The sequence below is a fragment of the Phascolarctos cinereus genome, unplaced genomic scaffold (genome assembly GCF_003287225.1).
Source record: "Phascolarctos cinereus isolate Bilbo 61053 unplaced genomic scaffold, phaCin_HiC Scaffold_1;HRSCAF=81, whole genome shotgun sequence".
Lineage (NCBI taxonomy): Eukaryota > Metazoa > Chordata > Mammalia > Diprotodontia > Phascolarctidae > Phascolarctos > Phascolarctos cinereus.
In genome coordinates this window covers 181893677-181911233 of record NW_027555514.1, presented here as the reverse complement: position 1 = coordinate 181911233, position 17557 = coordinate 181893677, and the positions used below count along the sequence as shown (strand labels likewise).

The 17557-nt window shown below is 36.3% G+C and overlaps 1 protein-coding gene across 3 annotated transcripts in view; it reads left to right on the top strand.

Moving 5' to 3' along the window:
* Positions 1 to 17557, top strand: part of PTPRO (protein tyrosine phosphatase receptor type O) — a 216784-nt gene that overhangs the window by 122539 nt on the left and 76688 nt on the right. For all 3 annotated transcript variants that reach the window (XM_020994337.2, XM_020994336.2, XM_020994335.2), the window contains exons 6-10: positions 1567 to 1728; positions 5203 to 5402; positions 8587 to 8707; positions 9046 to 9239; positions 11664 to 11775. In XM_020994337.2, coding sequence (XP_020849996.1) covers positions 1567 to 1728; positions 5203 to 5402; positions 8587 to 8707; positions 9046 to 9239; positions 11664 to 11775 — 789 coding nt within the window. The remainder of the gene's footprint in view (positions 1 to 1566; positions 1729 to 5202; positions 5403 to 8586; positions 8708 to 9045; positions 9240 to 11663; positions 11776 to 17557) is intronic.

Genomic DNA, 17557 nt, shown 5'->3' with positions numbered 1-17557 from the left:
GGTGTCCAGTAAAGTCCTAGCACATAGTAAATGCTATATAAATGTTAACTATTATTATTATTATTATGGAAGAAGTACTGGAATTGTGTTAGAACACATGATTTTGGATCCTGAATCCACCTCTTCTTAACTTTGTGACCTCGGATTAACTTCTTTGAACCTCAGTTTCTTCATTTATAAAATGGGGAAGATATTACTTACACTTCTACCTACCTCATAAAATTGTTTTAAATAACAAAGGAGAGAATGTATTTGAAAATGATTGGTATCAGTAAAGTTCTATATAAACTGGTTGTTATCAGTTTAATTTGTAAAATTAAAAGAACAGAGATTCACTCCTAAATGACAACATTTTGCCAGTTATCACTGATGCAAGATTTTCTCTCATCTCTCTTCTGTTTTTTCTGCTGTTGCCTACATTTGACTGAAAATAGGACCTTTGTAGAAAGCTCAGAATTTCCTTTCATGCTGCCTATTCCCTTGAAGACTCAATCAGCCTTTTATCCTATTGCTATGTGGTTTTTTTGAAGGTTGGTTGTGACATGAACTTCAGATCATGACTTCAAATAAGAAAGTAAGCAGCTGGAGATGAACTTTGATGTAATGGAGACTCAGTTTTACTGCCAACATCCTTGTCACAAATGACGGAATATATTTTATTTCTAACTTGAAATGTCTAAAGAAATTCTTGGAGACGGTCCAGGATATTTAATGAATCCTAAAGCAGCAATAAGATCTTCTGCTGTGGTTAATTTTCATTTGTTACTCATTGAGGATTATGTGGATGACCTTCCTTAACATTCGCCTTCTTCCATTTGGAACAAGTTTTCCATAAAGATAAAAGGAGTATATGCAATCTCAGTTCCTAGGTTAACAGGTTCAAACACCCCATATTATTTGTCTAAGTATATTGTAAAAATGAAATTTGAATTCTATGCTTCATTATTCCTTCATGTCAGCCTTAGCTTAGAATCAAGTCAACAAGTATTTATTAGGCACGGGCACTGTGCTGAATTCTGGGAATGCAAAAAAAAAAACCCAAACCCCAAAATAATCCACACTCTCAAGGAGCTCACAGTTTAGTGGGGAAACAACATGAAAACAACTAAGTACAAACAAGATATATACAGGGGGTCATTAACAGATGGAAGTCACTAGCGTTATGGAGATGGTATGTTTTTGCAAGAAACTGTGGGAGGCCAGTGTCACTGAATCATAGAGTATTTGGAAGGGAGAAAAGTATAAGACTGGAAAGGTAGGAAGAGATCTGGTTGTGAAAGTCTTTAAAAGCCGTAATGAGGATTTTAATTTATCATAGAAGGAATAGGGAGCTCTTTGGGTTTTCTTAATAAGGGGAATGGGTGATAACATGGTTAGATCTGTACTAGGATGATCAAACATCTAGCTAAGTAGAGAAGATGGATAAAGCTAATATTCTGACCAGATAAACTTAATTAGCAGCCCCACAGTTCCTGTACCTTCTGATACTTATTTCTTTGTCCAGTTAATTGGTCCATATTAATCGCAAATTCCAATAAGTCCTTATTTTCCTTTTTTATGATTTAGAAAACTCTACTGAATTTTTGACAGTGGATGAGGAAGCGCATGAATTTGTCACTGAACTGAATGAGCCTGGGAAATATAAATTATCTGTGACAACTTTCAGTTCCTCTGGATCTTGTGAAACGCGGGGAAGTCAGTCAGCCAAATCAATTAGTTTTTACATCAGTAAGTACCAATTAAAGATGATAATATTGCAGGTGAAAAGATTGATAATACTTCAGATTATTTATTGAGCTTAGGGGACCCTGTGAAGTCTTCGAGGTCAGGAGGTGCTGGATCTCATCAGCTGTTTAGCGGGTAAGAACGTATCTAGTAGAAGCAGCTGGGTGATGTAGTGAATATGGCATTGGCATTGGAGTCAGGAAAAATTGAGTTCAAATCCTGCCTCAAACAATTACTAGCTGTATGGCCCCAGGCAAATGTCTATCAGCCTTCATTTCGTCATCCGTTAAATGAGAATAATAACAGCACCAACCTCATGAGTTGTAGGGAAGAGGAAAGGAGGATAAGCATTAATACAGCACCTACAAAAGGCCAAGCATTGTGCTAAGTGGTTTTTACAAATATGATCTCATTTGATCCTCACAACTACTTTTTGAGGTAGGTGCCATTATTATCCCCAGTTGACTGTTGAGGAAACTGAGGTTAAGTGAGTTGCCCAGGGTCACACAGCTAATATGTGTCTGAGGCTGGATTTGAACCCAGGTCTTCCTGACTCCAGGTCCAGGCTCTATTTACAGCATCACCTAGTTGCCTGTAATGAGGATCAAATGAGATAACATATATAGAGTGCTCTGCAAACCTTTAAACACTATATACATGCTAGCAATTGTTACTGAGAGGCAGCTTGGTTCAATAGATAGACAGCTGGCCTCACAGCTTTAAGAGTGACTGTGTGACCCTGGGTAAGTCAATTAGCTTTTCAGTGCTCTAGGCCAGAGGTGCCAAACACTGAGCTTCAAAACTCCCAGGGCATCTGGAGCTAAATTAAAATATAATTGGGAAATATTTAACAAAATAAAAATATAATAAAAGATAGATAACATTACTAAAACTAAATCAATATGCAATGTGTAAGGATCCTTATTCATTCATTCATCCATTCATGTATATATGGGAGGCAATCAGGGTTAAGTGACTTGCCCAAGTGTCTGAGGTCAGATTTGAACTCAGGTCCTCCTGATTCCAGGGCAGATGCTCTATCCACTGTGTATCTAGCTGCTCTGAGGGATCCTTATGTGTCAGTTATTGGCACCCTCCCCACACCCCCAACTTTCTATTTGATTTTGACATTACTATCCTAGGCAGCTCTTAAGAAATATAAATTGCTGACCTTCATTGGTAGAAGGAATTTTCTTATCTGGGAGGTTCCAGGACCCAAGAAATCACTGGCCCAGTCTCCATCCCTATTGTCTCATCCGTTAAACTGACTCTTCATTATAGACTCCCTTAAATTTATACAAAACTTTTATAACAACAACCAAGGTTAACAAGTGCTTATTATGTTCAACACACTGGGGATACAAGCAAAAATCCCTGCTTTAAAGGAATTTGCCTTCTAATGAGGGAAACAGCATACAAGATAATTACAGAGTAATTGGAAGATACCATTAAACAGGATCTACAATGAGTCTCTGATATAAGAGAAAATATGGGGAGCCTAAAACAAAAATGTTCATCCAATCTAATTATCAGTCCAAGGAAGGTTTATTTTCCAAAGGAGATTCAAAGAGAGTAAAGTGATTCTCTAGATTACCATAAAACGTTGTATTTAAAAACAGTATTTTAGCCAAGCCTCCCAAATTTGTAGGATGTTTAGAAGTTCAGGGTCATTTACTCTGCTTTTTTAGAAAGCCATTCATGGAGGGGGTTTTTTTGTTTGTTTTAGGCAATTGGGGTTAAGTGACTTGCCCAGAGTCACAAAGCTAGTAAGTGTGAAGTGTATTTGAACTCAGGTCCTCCTGACTTCAGGACCAGTGCTCTATCCACTATACCACCTAGCTGCCCCCATGGAACTTTGATCTATACAGAGAAAGCCAAAGGAGATGAAGAACAATTCAGTCACTTTCTAGATGTATAAATATCGCTCAAATAGCTGCTGAAAGAAATTTATAGATTTTTTTTATTTTGCAAAAAAAAAAAACCCAAATAAATAATGAATGGTTCTCTAGGTTGCTTGGAGGCCTAAGTCTTCCAAGTCTTTATTGTCAGACTTGATAAAATTTCTCTTTACATGTGTATTTAATGAACATTTCTGCATAGTTTTCTAAGGTTTGTTTTAAGTGAAGATATTTAGGATGGTTTGCATCCCTTTCCAAGCACAGTAAGATTATCCCCTTGCAGCTGAGGATTGTAGTGTGACCAGACCCTCAGCTCACATGGCATCTCCTCCTTGAGCTCTTCTCTGACTTCTTCAGTCAAATTAATGTTCTCCTTCTCTGAATTCTTATTGCACCTTGCACTATGTAGCATGCAGTGTGTCACTGGCTTCTATTTTTCTCTAATTCTTTTATGTATCTAAGTCTTGGCTCCTCAACCAAATTATGAACCCATCAAAGGCAAGGGCCATGTATCCTACTTTTCTTATATGTCCCACTGCTGTTAGTACAGAGTGGTTACATGCTTAGGAATTGTAAAAAACAAACAAAAACAAAACAGTTATATTTTTTCAGTGGATTTCTCAAAGCAATGTCTAATCCAAGAGAATGATGCTAATGGTGAAATCCCAGGCTTAGGGGCAATTTAAGTAACATCAACAAGTATTTATTAAGTGTCTACTATGTGCCAAGCACTGTGCTGGGGTCCAAAGAAAGGCAAAACAAAACAAAAGAAAACAAAAAACACAACATGCTCTCAAGGAGCACAGTCCAATAGGAGAGACAAGCAGACTGCTATGAATAAATAAGCGATACAGGGCAAATTGGACATTATCTTAGAGGGAAGGAACTAAGGATTAGGAACAGGAAAAGCTTCTTGTGGATCAGAAGTTGAGATTTAAACTGAGTCTTAAAATCAGGGAAGCCAGAAGGCAGAGAGGAAGAAAGAGAGTTTGAGGATAGTGGGGAATTCCAGTTCCCTTCAAATGACCACACACCATTCAGGCAGTTCCCATTGTAGAGGCTGTCCCTGCTGTTGCCCTTTGGGTCACCTCAAATCAAACAGATTCACAGCTTACCTTATTTATCCCCAAATTCCTAACTTCTCTTGTACTTCTGAGATGGAAGCTAATTGGAATATATCTCAAGTTAATCAGATTGCTATCTGCAGGAGACCCTGAGGGCAAAGGTGCTCTAAAGCATTGATGAAATGACTGAAGTGCCTGCTGTCTGGTTAACAGAGAAATTAATACAGATGCAAGTAATCATCATCTTTTTAGTTAGAGAGAAAGTTCAAGGGCCCAATAAACAATGGAAATGAAGCTCACTTTTTCCACTGAAGAAAAAATTGCTGGAGTTCAGGTGTTGAAGGAGTAAGGTTGAGTAGAATGGATAATGTCAGTCCAAAGGGCTCTCCCTCTAGTTCCTTTCACCTCTCTGAAATAACCTTTGAAAGGGAAAAGGAAAGCAAGATAGGAAAAATAAAAAACCTCTCCTGATGTGAACCACTCAGCGTGCTTCCTCCTCCCATTTGTATTTGCAGGTCCTATGGGAGAATGGATTGAAGAATTAACAGAGAAGCCTCAGCATGTCCGCGTGAATGTTTTAAGCTCAACCACTGCCTTAATGTCCTGGACATCTTCTCAAGAGAGTGACAGGAATAACACGATTGTGTCTGTTGTATCTCTAACTTGCCAGAAACAAAAGGAAAGTCAAAGACTTGAAAAACATTATTGTACTCAGGTAAAAGAAAAAAAGAATCTTAATATGTAAACTCACCTGGCTATAACCCTGGGAAGCAAGGACTAAAACAAATTTCAAAAATCTAAGGTTGATAATGACAGGATTCCTCAGTGGGATTGGGGAGAGTGCCTCATACACCTAACCAAAAGAATAGGGTGTTATTAAGAATATAATTGTTGCTGACCGAGACATAGAGCCATCTTTGCTCAAGACCTTTTTTTGCTATATTCTTTTGCCTTAAGAGTCCCCAGCAGAGTGAACCATGGAGGCATTCTCAGCTCCTCATTCTCATTCACCCTGCCTTTCTAATAATAGAATCACAGCTCTAGATCTGGAAGGGATATCAGAGGGCATCTAAGAGCAATTCGTTCATTTTACAAATAAGGAAACTCAGGCCCAGGGATATAAGTGATTTGTCCCAGGTCACACAGATAGTCCTCATTAGAGCTGGGATTTGAACCCAAGTCCTCTGATGCCAGATCAAGTGTTATTTCTACAATACCATGTCAATCAGTTGTCAATACTTGTTGATTCTATCTCTACAACATGTGCCTCTTTCTTTCTGTTAACATGGCCACCCTGTTGGTGCAGGCCTTCATCACTGCTCTGGACAACTGCAATAGCCCCCTAATAGGTATCCCTATCTCAAATGCCTCCCCTCCCTAATCCTCTTGCACATCCCGCTGGGTGATCTTCGTGCAAAACTCTGATCATGTCACTCTCCTTGCGTAGTAAATTGTAGTAGCTCTCTATTATCTTTCAGATCAAATACAAACTACTCTGTTTGCTACTTAAAGACCTTTATAACACAACTCACTTTTCCAGCCTTTATACATCATTCCCTTTCCTGTACTCTATGATCCAACCCACCTGGCCTGCTAGATGTTATTGACATACAATAATCCAGCTGTCATTTCTATACCTTTTCATCAATTCTCCCTCATGCCTGAAACACATACTCTGCCTCTTAGAATCCCTAGTTTCCTTCAAAGCCCAGATCAATGACCACCTTCTACATGAGGTCTTTGCTGATTCCCTCACCTGCTTGTGCCAGCCAGTGTATATTTTTTTCTATACTTAACTATTTATCTCACCTGATAGAACATAAGTCCCTTGAGAGTTGAGACCTTTTAATTTTTCCCTTCATATTCCTACCACCTATACGTATACGTGGTAAGCATCTAATAAATGATTGCTGATTTCTTCATTGATAGTATACATTGATATAATGAGAGAAGCATGTAGGAACATGAGGATCCCTGCAAAAGACCACACCAGAGCAGTCAGATGGGAAGGATATGCCGACTTCCCTTATGTACAGGGTCTGCCTCACTGAATCAAATGATAGAATCTGTAGACAAATCATATTAATCTTTAGAGTTAAATGGAAGGAGTTATGTGATCAAATTACCAGTGTTAGAGTGGGTAGTATTTTAAGGGGAAAAAGAGAAAGGACAATCCAGACATAGGAATATGACAAATAAAAGCATGAAGAGGGAAAAAGTAATAGGGCACGTTCCCAAAGTAGTAAGCTAGGTGGTGCAATGGATAGAGTGCTGGGCCTGCAGTCAGGAAAATCTAAATTAAATCTAGTTTCAGATATTTCCTAGCTGTGTGACTCTGGGCAAATCATTTGAACTGTGTTTACCTCAGTTTCCTCATCTGTAAAATAAGGATAATAGTAGCACTTCCTTCCCTAGGTTGTTGTAAGAATCAAATAAGATAATATTTGCAAAGTATCTAAAAGTACCTGGCACATAAAAATCGCTATGTAAATGTTAGCTATTATTATGATTGGTGTACAAAGCAGAGGGTAGGAACATGAGATAAAGCTAGAACTGTAAGGTGGTACCATACTGAGGAGGGCTTTGAATGCCAGAAAATGAAATCTAAATCTTATTTGGAAAGAAATAGAGAGCCACTAAAAGCTTTTGAGCAGATTTGGTTGTAATATAACCAAATCTATGCATACAATGATTATTCTGTCACTGTACTATTCTGTATAAAGAACAGATTGGAAAGGGAAGAAGATGGAGACAGGAAGATATGGTAGAAAGTTATTACAGTTGTTCATATGTTCATATAATTGGTAATGAAAGTCCATACAATATCTCAAATTATCAAGCCTTAAATATTAGTTTGTATGGTATATCCCCTGTCAATAAAATGTAAATTCCTTGACAACAGGTACTATTTTTTTGTTTGGTCTAATTCCTTGTATAAAGTGAGCAGTTAATAAATACTTGTTGGATTGATTGAATTGGCTTGTATTGGTAGTACTAGTAGGATTAGAGAAGAGGGGGTAGCTGAGGAGAAGCAAGGGTCAAAAATAATCAGATCTCAGTACAAATTTGCTCTTCTAAATAAACCTCAGAACTTTTAGCTTCAGACCATTTATTATCATTTTAAAATTTATTTGTTTACTTTTAATTTAAATTTTATATATTTACATTTATTTCATTAATTTAGCTAGTTATTTTATTTATCATTTTAAAATTAATTTTTAAAAGAACACCAAAGATAAGGGCCAGAGGAAAGATGATCATCTGAACATGGGATTGCTGTATATAGATACTGAATTATTTTTTCAAAGAGGCAACATGTTATATTGAAAAGTTGACTAGACTAGTAGTCAACAGGATTGTGTTCTAGTCCTAGATCTGTTATTAATTAATTGGGACTTTAGGTAAATCATTTTGCCCTATGGGTCTCTTTTCTCATCTACAAAATGAGTAGGTTGGACTAAACTCCAAGGTCCCTTACAATTCTGTAACTCCATGCCTCTAAAGGAAGAAACGCCATAGTAATCCATACACTGATCTTTAGGTTACCATAGTGATCTCGTTATGACACTTCAATTTAAGATGTTAGATTATCCTTGTGGTCTTAACAAATTTGATTATTTTTACAGTTGGTGTGTCTCTAGCATACAGCTATGGTTGACATTAAAAGTTTTAATAGCAACACAAGTGTTTATATCCTGTCACGTAATTCAAATGCTGAGACTTTCCTCCAGATTATTCTTATGGACTATGAATCATTTCATTTCTGAAAACTCAGCTACAGGGCACTGAATTCTATAGGTATCAGTAATTCATCATAGACTTTCTGCATACTGTTGATACTTCTATTTCATATATGGTGTGACTAGTTTAAAATTCTTCTGAATGGATTATTTTTTTAGGTTAACTCAAGCAAAAGCATCATCGAAGATCTGGTTCCCGGTGCCCAGTACCAGGTTGTGATTTACCTAAGAAAAGGCCCTTTGATTGGACCACCTTCAGATCCTGTTACATTTGCTATTGGTAATGTTTAGGGCACACCTTTAAAATCCCTACTGATCTTTATTAGATCAAAATTCTAGTTGAAGGGGCTCTGATTTACACAAATATAACATTACCATAGAAGAGGCATGCTAGTTCACTGAAGTTTGCACATATATAGATCACATTATTCACATTAATTATTAAGATCACTTATGACTATAAGGAAACAAAAAAGTTAAAATATGTAGCTCTGTTTTTGGAAACAATCAGTTATCAAGTAGATAGGACTTTGAAGCAAAATTCTGAGGATATTAATACACTTGGGGTTTTGTCTTTTCCTTTTTTCTCCCTCTCTCTCTCTCTTTTTTGACCCTTAGTTCCCACTGGAATCAAGGATTTAATGCTCTACCCTTTGGGTCCCACTGCTGTTGTTCTGAGCTGGACCAGGCCTTACTTAGGGGCATTCAGGAAGTATGTGGTAGAAATGTTTTATTTCAATCCTGCAACAATGATATCAGAGTGGACAACCTACTATGAAATAGCCGCAACTGTCTCCTTAACTGCTTCTGTGGTAATAGCCCCTTTACAAACTATCACTGTATCTCATATTTTGATTCGTTGATTTATTCATTTATCTAACAAACACTTAGTGTACACTTACCGTGCAATGTACTCTGCTTGCGTGTACATGTATATGTATGTGTGTGTCCAAGTATGCGTAATAATAAAGCTTTTAATTGGCCCAGTGGATAGAGCACTGGACTATAAGTCAGCAAAACCAAAGTGCAGATCCAGCCTCAGACACTTATTAGCTCTAAGATGTTGGGTAAATAACCACTATCTGCCTCAGTTTCCTCATCAGTAAAATGGGGATAATGATAGCATCTACCTCCCAGAGTTGTCATGAGAATCAAATAAGATAGCATTATAAAGTGTTTTACATATCTTACAGTGCTCTATAAATAAATTCTTGCTATTATATAATGTGTGTATGTCTGAGGCTTATATATGTCTGTATAGAGATATATATTTATATATGTGTGTATGTATATGTGTGTGTGTGAATGGGTCTCATTTTACACAGTTAATGTGTTCTTTAAAAATCTGTAAATTAAATTATAAGTTCACTGAAGTAGTTTGTTACTGTGATTTTTTTTTTTTGCTAATCAAAGTTCTCTTTTTGTAAGGCTGACTTGTACCCCTAAATTATCTTAGGTATCAACACACATTTTCATATATTGGGTTGTTTAAAGCAAGGTAAAACTGTACAGTACTTACTACTCTCTTTTGGAGGAAGACATAAGATATTTATTTGAATCATTCAGGGAATAGTTGACATTTTTTATCACTAGTGTCTGCTAGAATTAGACTCTAAAAAGGGGGGCTGAGCAAATTCTCAAGGCACGAGGTCTTAGATTGCATACCATTGTCATTTCTTCCCTGATATTGGAAAAGACAAGGTTGCCCTTCAAGTTATTAGTAAAATATATGATTGCAGGATGTTTATGCTTTTCTTTTGGGTTTCTGTCTTCAGTTCAGCAATATAACCGTGACATTGTCCAGCTGGTCTAAGTACCTGGCACCTAAACATAACCTGAGTGAGAAACTGATGGTTAATGTGGTACTCGGAATTTGTGAACAAAATAGTAATAACCATTTGACTTGAAAATTGTCTGAAAAGAATTAAAAGGCCAGAGTGGAAAGTCCTATGCAAAACTTCAATGAGTATATAATTGTTTTATAAAATGTGAATTGCTACCATCATCATCACAGAACCAATTCTTGTGCTACCAACTCTTTCACAAACATATAAGTTTTCCTTGAGAAAGGCTCTGTGGAAATCATTGGTCTTAGAAAGAATGTGTCAGGGAAGACTTTGAAATATTTCTGCTGCTAAACACAGACTTGCATAAGTTCCTCTCTGCTGACTCATCCTAGTATGAAGATGACCCTTGAATCCCAAAGGCTATGTCAATGAAGTCTAAGCTCTGGCAGGCCCTACTGAATTATGTTTGCTGTCCAAGGACCAACTTAGCCACTTCCTATGGAAAGGCTCATTAGCAATAGATTGGCCAGGCATAGATCAATAACTCCCTTGGTCATGGTGACTTTTAAAGCAGATTAATACAGACTCAACTAGGAAACTGAACCCAGGACTTCTACAGGAAGTAACTAGGTGGCTTAATGGATACAGTGCTGGGCCTGGAGTCAGGAAGACCTGAGTTCAGATCCAACCTCAGACACTTATTAGCTGTGTGATCCAGAACAAGTTGTTTATCCCTGTTTGCCTTAGTTTTCTCATCTGTAAAATGAGCTGGAGAAGGAAACAACAAACCGTCCCAGTATCTTTGCCAAGAAAACCCATGAACGCTATTTGCATGCTATGAGCTAGGGGATTACTAAGAGTTGGAAATCACTAAACAGCAACAAGAAGAAAACCAAAGAAAATACCAGGAAAAGTATAGTATAAATAAATATTATGATGAACCAATAGTAGAAGGTAGCTGATGAACTAGAGAGAGGCAAAAAAGAATGCTCTCAAGAGAGCAAAGAAGGACAAATGAGAGTAGAAAACAGTCTTAAGAAGAAGAAAAAAAAGAAAGAGAACAAGCAAAGGAAATAAAGAAGAAACTTGAAATAGGGACAGCCAGAAATTTGGGAGTAGCAAATGGGATAGATAAGGAGCAAGGTGGAGAATAAGGAAATGAAATGGAAGTAAAGAAACATTTTTTTTTCAGACAATGTTCAATAGGCATGGAACAGGAGCATATTGTAACTCTTTCCTTATCTATACTATTAACTATTCTATTTATTCTCTTCATGGCATTTCTTAATATGAAGTTAAATAGGGGAATACTGAAGGCAAAATTAATCTCTAAACAGTCTGATTATTTTTAATCATCAAAAAAACCCTCCAAAAGCCCCTGTATTCTCAAAGTATTCATCATTTTTCTCCCCTTTCTCAATAGTTTCTTGTCTTTGTCTCCTGTTTCAGAGAATAGCCAATCTATTACCAGCATGGTATTACAACTTTCGGGTTACCATGGTGACATGGGGAGAGCCAGAACTGAGCTGTTGTGACAGTTCTACTATAAGCTTCATAACAGGTGCGTTTTGTGTGGGAAGTGGTTATACAAGCATTAATTTGAAATGCTTGGCAAAACCTCTCCCTCAAGTCTCAGTGGCAGCACATTATTTCCTGATTGTTCATTATTTAGATGGTTGCCTTTAAAAATCAAAATGGAGATGTCTTTTTGATTCACTGCATTTGGCTCTTTCTGCCAATGTTAAGGATTGATTACTTGAAAAAGGGCAATGTAATGGATTTTTTAAAAATGGGATCTACCATTTTAGTTTACACTTCATGTCCAGTTGGCTTTACTTATTTGATGAGTGAATTTTTCATTTTATATATACTTGTAAACGATCTAAAGGTCGTGGTCTAGCTAGTGATGCCAAATGCATTAGACTTAATTATGTTAAAATTCTTAGTCCTAGTACACTGGACAGGACTTTATGTTGTATAGTTATAGTAACTGTAGTGGTAAGTGTGCTTTTTGATAGATAGATAGATAGATAGATAGATAGATAGATAGATAGATAGATAGATAGGCATGTAAGTATATGTATGTATATAGACTACTTTTCATGCCCTTTCAAAGACAGCTCCTTTGGAAGAGATCCAGAACTAGTCAAAAGGGTGTGTGTGTGTGTATCTGTCTATCTATCTATCTATCTATCTATCTATCTATCTATCTATCTATGTCTATATGTATCTATGTCTATATGTATCTATGTATCTATGTATCTATGTATCTATATATGTATAAAACATATAGATATAGATATACACACCATCCACACAGGAAAAACTGAATGGATTAATAATGCTTGCTATCCAGATTAGGATATGCATGCAGTTAGATAGGACAGCCTATAGAACTCAATCATTTGTGTCTCTCTCTTGGACAGAAAGAATAAACGTATAATAAATTAGGCTGAGAATTCAATAGGAAGAGGAAGAAGGGGTGGGTCCAATTCCCTTTGGGAAATTATAAGGCTGTTTTAATAAGCTCAAACTTCTACTGATGTTATTTTATGGAAGTGAGTCATGGAACACTATTCTCAAAATTATTAAGAATGAATGTCACTTAGAGGGCAATGAAAAGACACATGGCAGGTGGTTAGCAGGCTGGAACATACAATAAATAAAAACTACAAAGAAGGACTAGAATTGGGCAAACATGGATGGGCTGTAACCTGCATCTTTGGAGGGAAGGTCCACATAAATGATATCACAAATCCACTGGAGTGTTTGACTCTCCCTTCAAAGAGAATATTTTTAGGGGTGAATAGCATTGTATTAAAGTTGGGAGTGGGAGTAGAGAGAAAAGAGTGAGGAAGTGATGCCTAAGTAATTGCTCATAAAGAGGTATATAAAATAAATTTATTTTAGAAAAATAATTTTAATCAGATGAAATTAATTATTTTTGAGGGACTTGGAGGAGGGAATTTATCATATATACATTTCTACCATGAACAACTTACAGGATATTATTCTTCAATCTGGTCACATTTTAATTTTTCTGGAGAGTTGTTAGATATCAAATCTAGAAAGCTGGCTATTGTAGACTTAGAAAATGATAAAACTTTGAAGCTAGAAAAAAGTCTGAAATCATATAATCTAGCCCTCTCCTTAAAAAAATAAAGTTTTGTTTATGCCTTTTAGTTTTTCGTAAGTCGTTTCTAGGTATACCACACACCTCTCCACACATCAAATGATCCTTCCCTCAGCCTGTAATCAGTAACTTACCCTCAAACAGTGAAGTAAAATGAACTAAAACTGAATACAACTGTTAGAACATGTAACCTAGTTTTCTACCTCTCCAACAAAAGGAAGGTACATTTTCTCATCTCTACTCTAGAGCTAGTATTGTTCATTACAATTCCTGTGTTCTTTTTTGTTTCACATTCATTCTGTTCACATTAAGGTAGTCATTGTATATGGTGCTTTCCTAGCTCTGCTATACTCTGCACCAATTCATACAAATACTCACTCATTTCTCTGAATTGTTCATGTTCATCATTCCTTTTTTATATTCATTTTGTTTGTTTTAATTTCTTATATATGGAACTTATTCAAACTTATATGAATAAGAGCCATTTATTCAAACTTATATGAATAAGAGCCATTCCCCGATTGACAGATGGCCAAACAATATGAACAAGAAACTCTCGAAGGAAGACATCCAAGTTGTCAACAGCTAGACAAAAAAATGTGCCAAATAGCAAATAAGTAGAGAAATGAAAATTAAATTAGCAGCTCTGAGGTTTCACCCTGCACCCATGAGATTGGCAAAGATGACAAAAAGAATATGTTTATCATTTTGTAATAATGCAATAATATTCTATCCCCTTCTTATGCCACAATTTGTTCAATCACTCCCCAATCAGTGAACATCTATGAGACAGTGTGTTACAGAGGTCTTGAATTCAAATACCGACTCTATCATTCCTATGTGACTTTGGGCAAATCATTTTTAACCTCTCCGGGCTTCAGTTTCCTTGTCTGTAAAATAAGAGAATTGGTCTAAATCAGGGGCTCTTATTCTTTTTGTGTCAGTTTGGCAAATTGGTGAATCCCTTCTCAGAATATTGGGTTTTGTTTGTTTGTTTGTTTTTTGATTTTTGTTTTTGCCTACTTGTGTAATTAAAGGAAATGGCAAATTAGTTAAAATTTAGTGAGAATAAATATGGAACTTTTATCATCCAAATTCACAGAATCATTGAAATCTGTTCACAGACCCCAGGTTCAAGAACCCCTAAACTAAAGTCTCTTCCATTTCTAAATCTATAAATGATCTTTTTGTTGTTGTTGTTACCACAATAACCGTTGCTTCCTGTCTTTGATATACTTAGGGTATATACCCAAGGAGATCTCTGTAATTCCCTCATTTTGCAGATGAAGAAACTAAATTCCAGATTAATAGAAATGTCATGCCCAAAGTCACTTAGCACATTGGGAGTAGAACTGAGGTTGTATATAAGTCTCCTGACTCTCACATTCATAACACCCCTTTACCTCTCTGATTCCTATGAAATATCAGTAACATTTAGAGGTATGCATATTACATAAGAATTTTCTGAAAATGTGCTTTCTTGAAATGCTTTTTCAAACTGGTCATACTTCTGATGATTTTTTTCTTTCTCCCTAATTTTTAATAACTTGTAAGAAATGTGGAAGGATAGAATTTCCCCAGTTGTAAACAATTTAGATACATACATATGGGTTTTCATCCAGAGAACTATGGTAACTTGGATAGCATGACATTATACTAAAACAAAGATCTTACATTATGTATAATCTCTCAGGATGTCAGGTCTGGGGTTTTTTTGTTGGTTTTTTTTTTTGTGTGTGTGTGGTTATAGTGGAGAAGGATAAGAAAAGTACCCTATGTTTCAATGGCAGGGAGAAATATCTCTTCCTCTTGGAGGAAGTGAGGAGGGTTATTAAAACCTTCACATTGAAGTTATCCGCAATTATATAATTTTATCCAAAAGAAACTGGTCAATGGGCCCCAAATGACAGTTAACAAACCAATGGTGACATCTTGTGGCTTTTTAGAAAAATTGTAGACTTTTTGAAAGGGATAAAATGGTGTAATAATCTGAAGCCTTCATCTAAAATGAATTAGATATCTAAATTTGATGCTATTTCTGCTTTTATTACTGTAAGCAAAATCTTTTTCTCCTCACTAGAATTAGATGTGGAGAGAAAATATTTCAGGAAATGTATGTGGTCATATTTGTTTGAGTACATGCATGCTTCCATTGTGAATATAATTAGCTAAAGGTTACTTTGCTTTATTTAGCACTTTCTGTGATTTCATATCTTCAACTCTAAAATTCAACAAGCAATTCTTAAGTTCCTACTGTGGGCAATGCACATTGTTTCCCAGTAAATGTATAATTTATTTTAAATGTCTTTGCTAAGTACAAATTGAAACTTCCTCTATCTCACACTTGTCAGGGCTATGTTACTTAGTTTGGGGTATTACAAATCCTTTTCATTAATAATTCTTGATTCTATATTATGCCAAAGAAAGTGGGAGGCACATTAGAAGAGGAATTCTGTATCATTGACAGATACTATGCTATTAAATTTAGATTATGTAACCAGGTTTAAACCTCCTTATTTGCGTGAGACATTCTTCACTTATAGTGATTGATTACTGGAAAGCTGCCTGGTTAACTTGGAATTTACTAGATAGATTTCTTTCTCAAAGACCAAGCCTTAAACCCAATTTGCTCTTGATCTCATGGTTTGGACAACAATAGATCCCTGCCCAAGCACCACTTAATGGCTATTTTTTGGGCCCTCCAGTCTAGAGTGAATGTAAGTAGTAACTGTTTCTCTTTTGGCCATCAACCCTGAGGGTCTTCCGTTCCCAGTTTGATTTTTTTTTTAATTAAAGGAGCCATCCCTTGACTCATTTCTTAAAGAGGCATTGCCCTCACTCAAAGTGAGAACCTGAAAAGACCTTAGTTGAAAAGGGCCAAGGTCTTCCACTTCATCCTGGGCCATCTCCAATCATCCTGATCAATATCTGGCCACTGGACAGGGCTATGGAGGAGGAAGTGAGGCTGGTGACTTTGCATAGCTCTGTCTCTCACTCAAATCAAAGTCAATTGCAAGTCATGTCATCATCTCCCTGATATCATGGTCCTCTTTAAGAACAAAGAACAAACACACAACCACAACTTTACCCTTGAGTGAGGGGCAGAGTTAATGAGAGTTTGGGAGAAAAGAGATCTTGGTCTTTCTGGTTAATTCAGAGTTCAGCTATGTTTACGTGGCTAACATTCAGTAACTTTCCCTCAAAAATTGTAGTAGAAATAGTAGTATTGTGTTGGGAGTCAGGATGAGGATTGGAATCCTGTCTTTACTCCATACCGCTTGTGTGACCTTGGACAAATCATTTAGTATTTCTGTCACTTGGTCACATCTGTAAGATGAAGAAATTGGACAACATGACCTTTTACACCCCTACCAGCTCTGAATGGATAACCCTATCATCCTATGATAACACTCATTCCCTAAACAAAACAACAACAGAAACCCTAAACCTCAAATGTACAGCAATAGTCAGTAAATGGAATTATCTCTTTCTAGTGGTTAGTTCTAGATCCAATTTAACCTCATGACATGATGAAAAATGCTATTTTTAAAAACTTTGCCTCATTTTTTGGAAATAATCTTTGCCTACTATTCCTACTTCTAGTTGTTTAAAGTTAATGTTTGAGATCCCGAGGAAAACATCACATACGGACTTCAGCTATGCAAGAAATACTTCACTATGAAATGTAATGAGGATTCTTTGATTTTTTTTTCTGGACCTTCAAGTAGGGTTTACTTATATAATAATTCCATTGATGCATATTGACATCAGTGGTTATAGTAGGTGTACCTGCATATACAAGCTTCTTAGAGATTCCATGGCATTTTGGAATACTATAAGGGGCCTTAATGTCCTGACATAAACATGAAGAGATAAACCTACCTCCTTTTTTTTTTTATTTTGGAGGTGGGGAAAGGAATATGTATAGGTACAGATTGTTGCATATGCTATCAGATGTGGTCAACATGTCACTTGTTTCATTCACCATATATTAGACCTGGAAATACTGAGTAGTTCAGGAGGGAGTAGTCTCCAAGAAACCAAGGCCTATGTAATTCTCCCTACCTACCCAATTCTCAAATAGATGCTACAGGTTCTTAGGACCATGGAGAGGGAAGAGCCATTAGGATTTTATATTACCTAAGTTAAACATATGTTGAAATGACTATGATGTTAATAACCATTGCTCCATCATATTGAAATGTGTCTT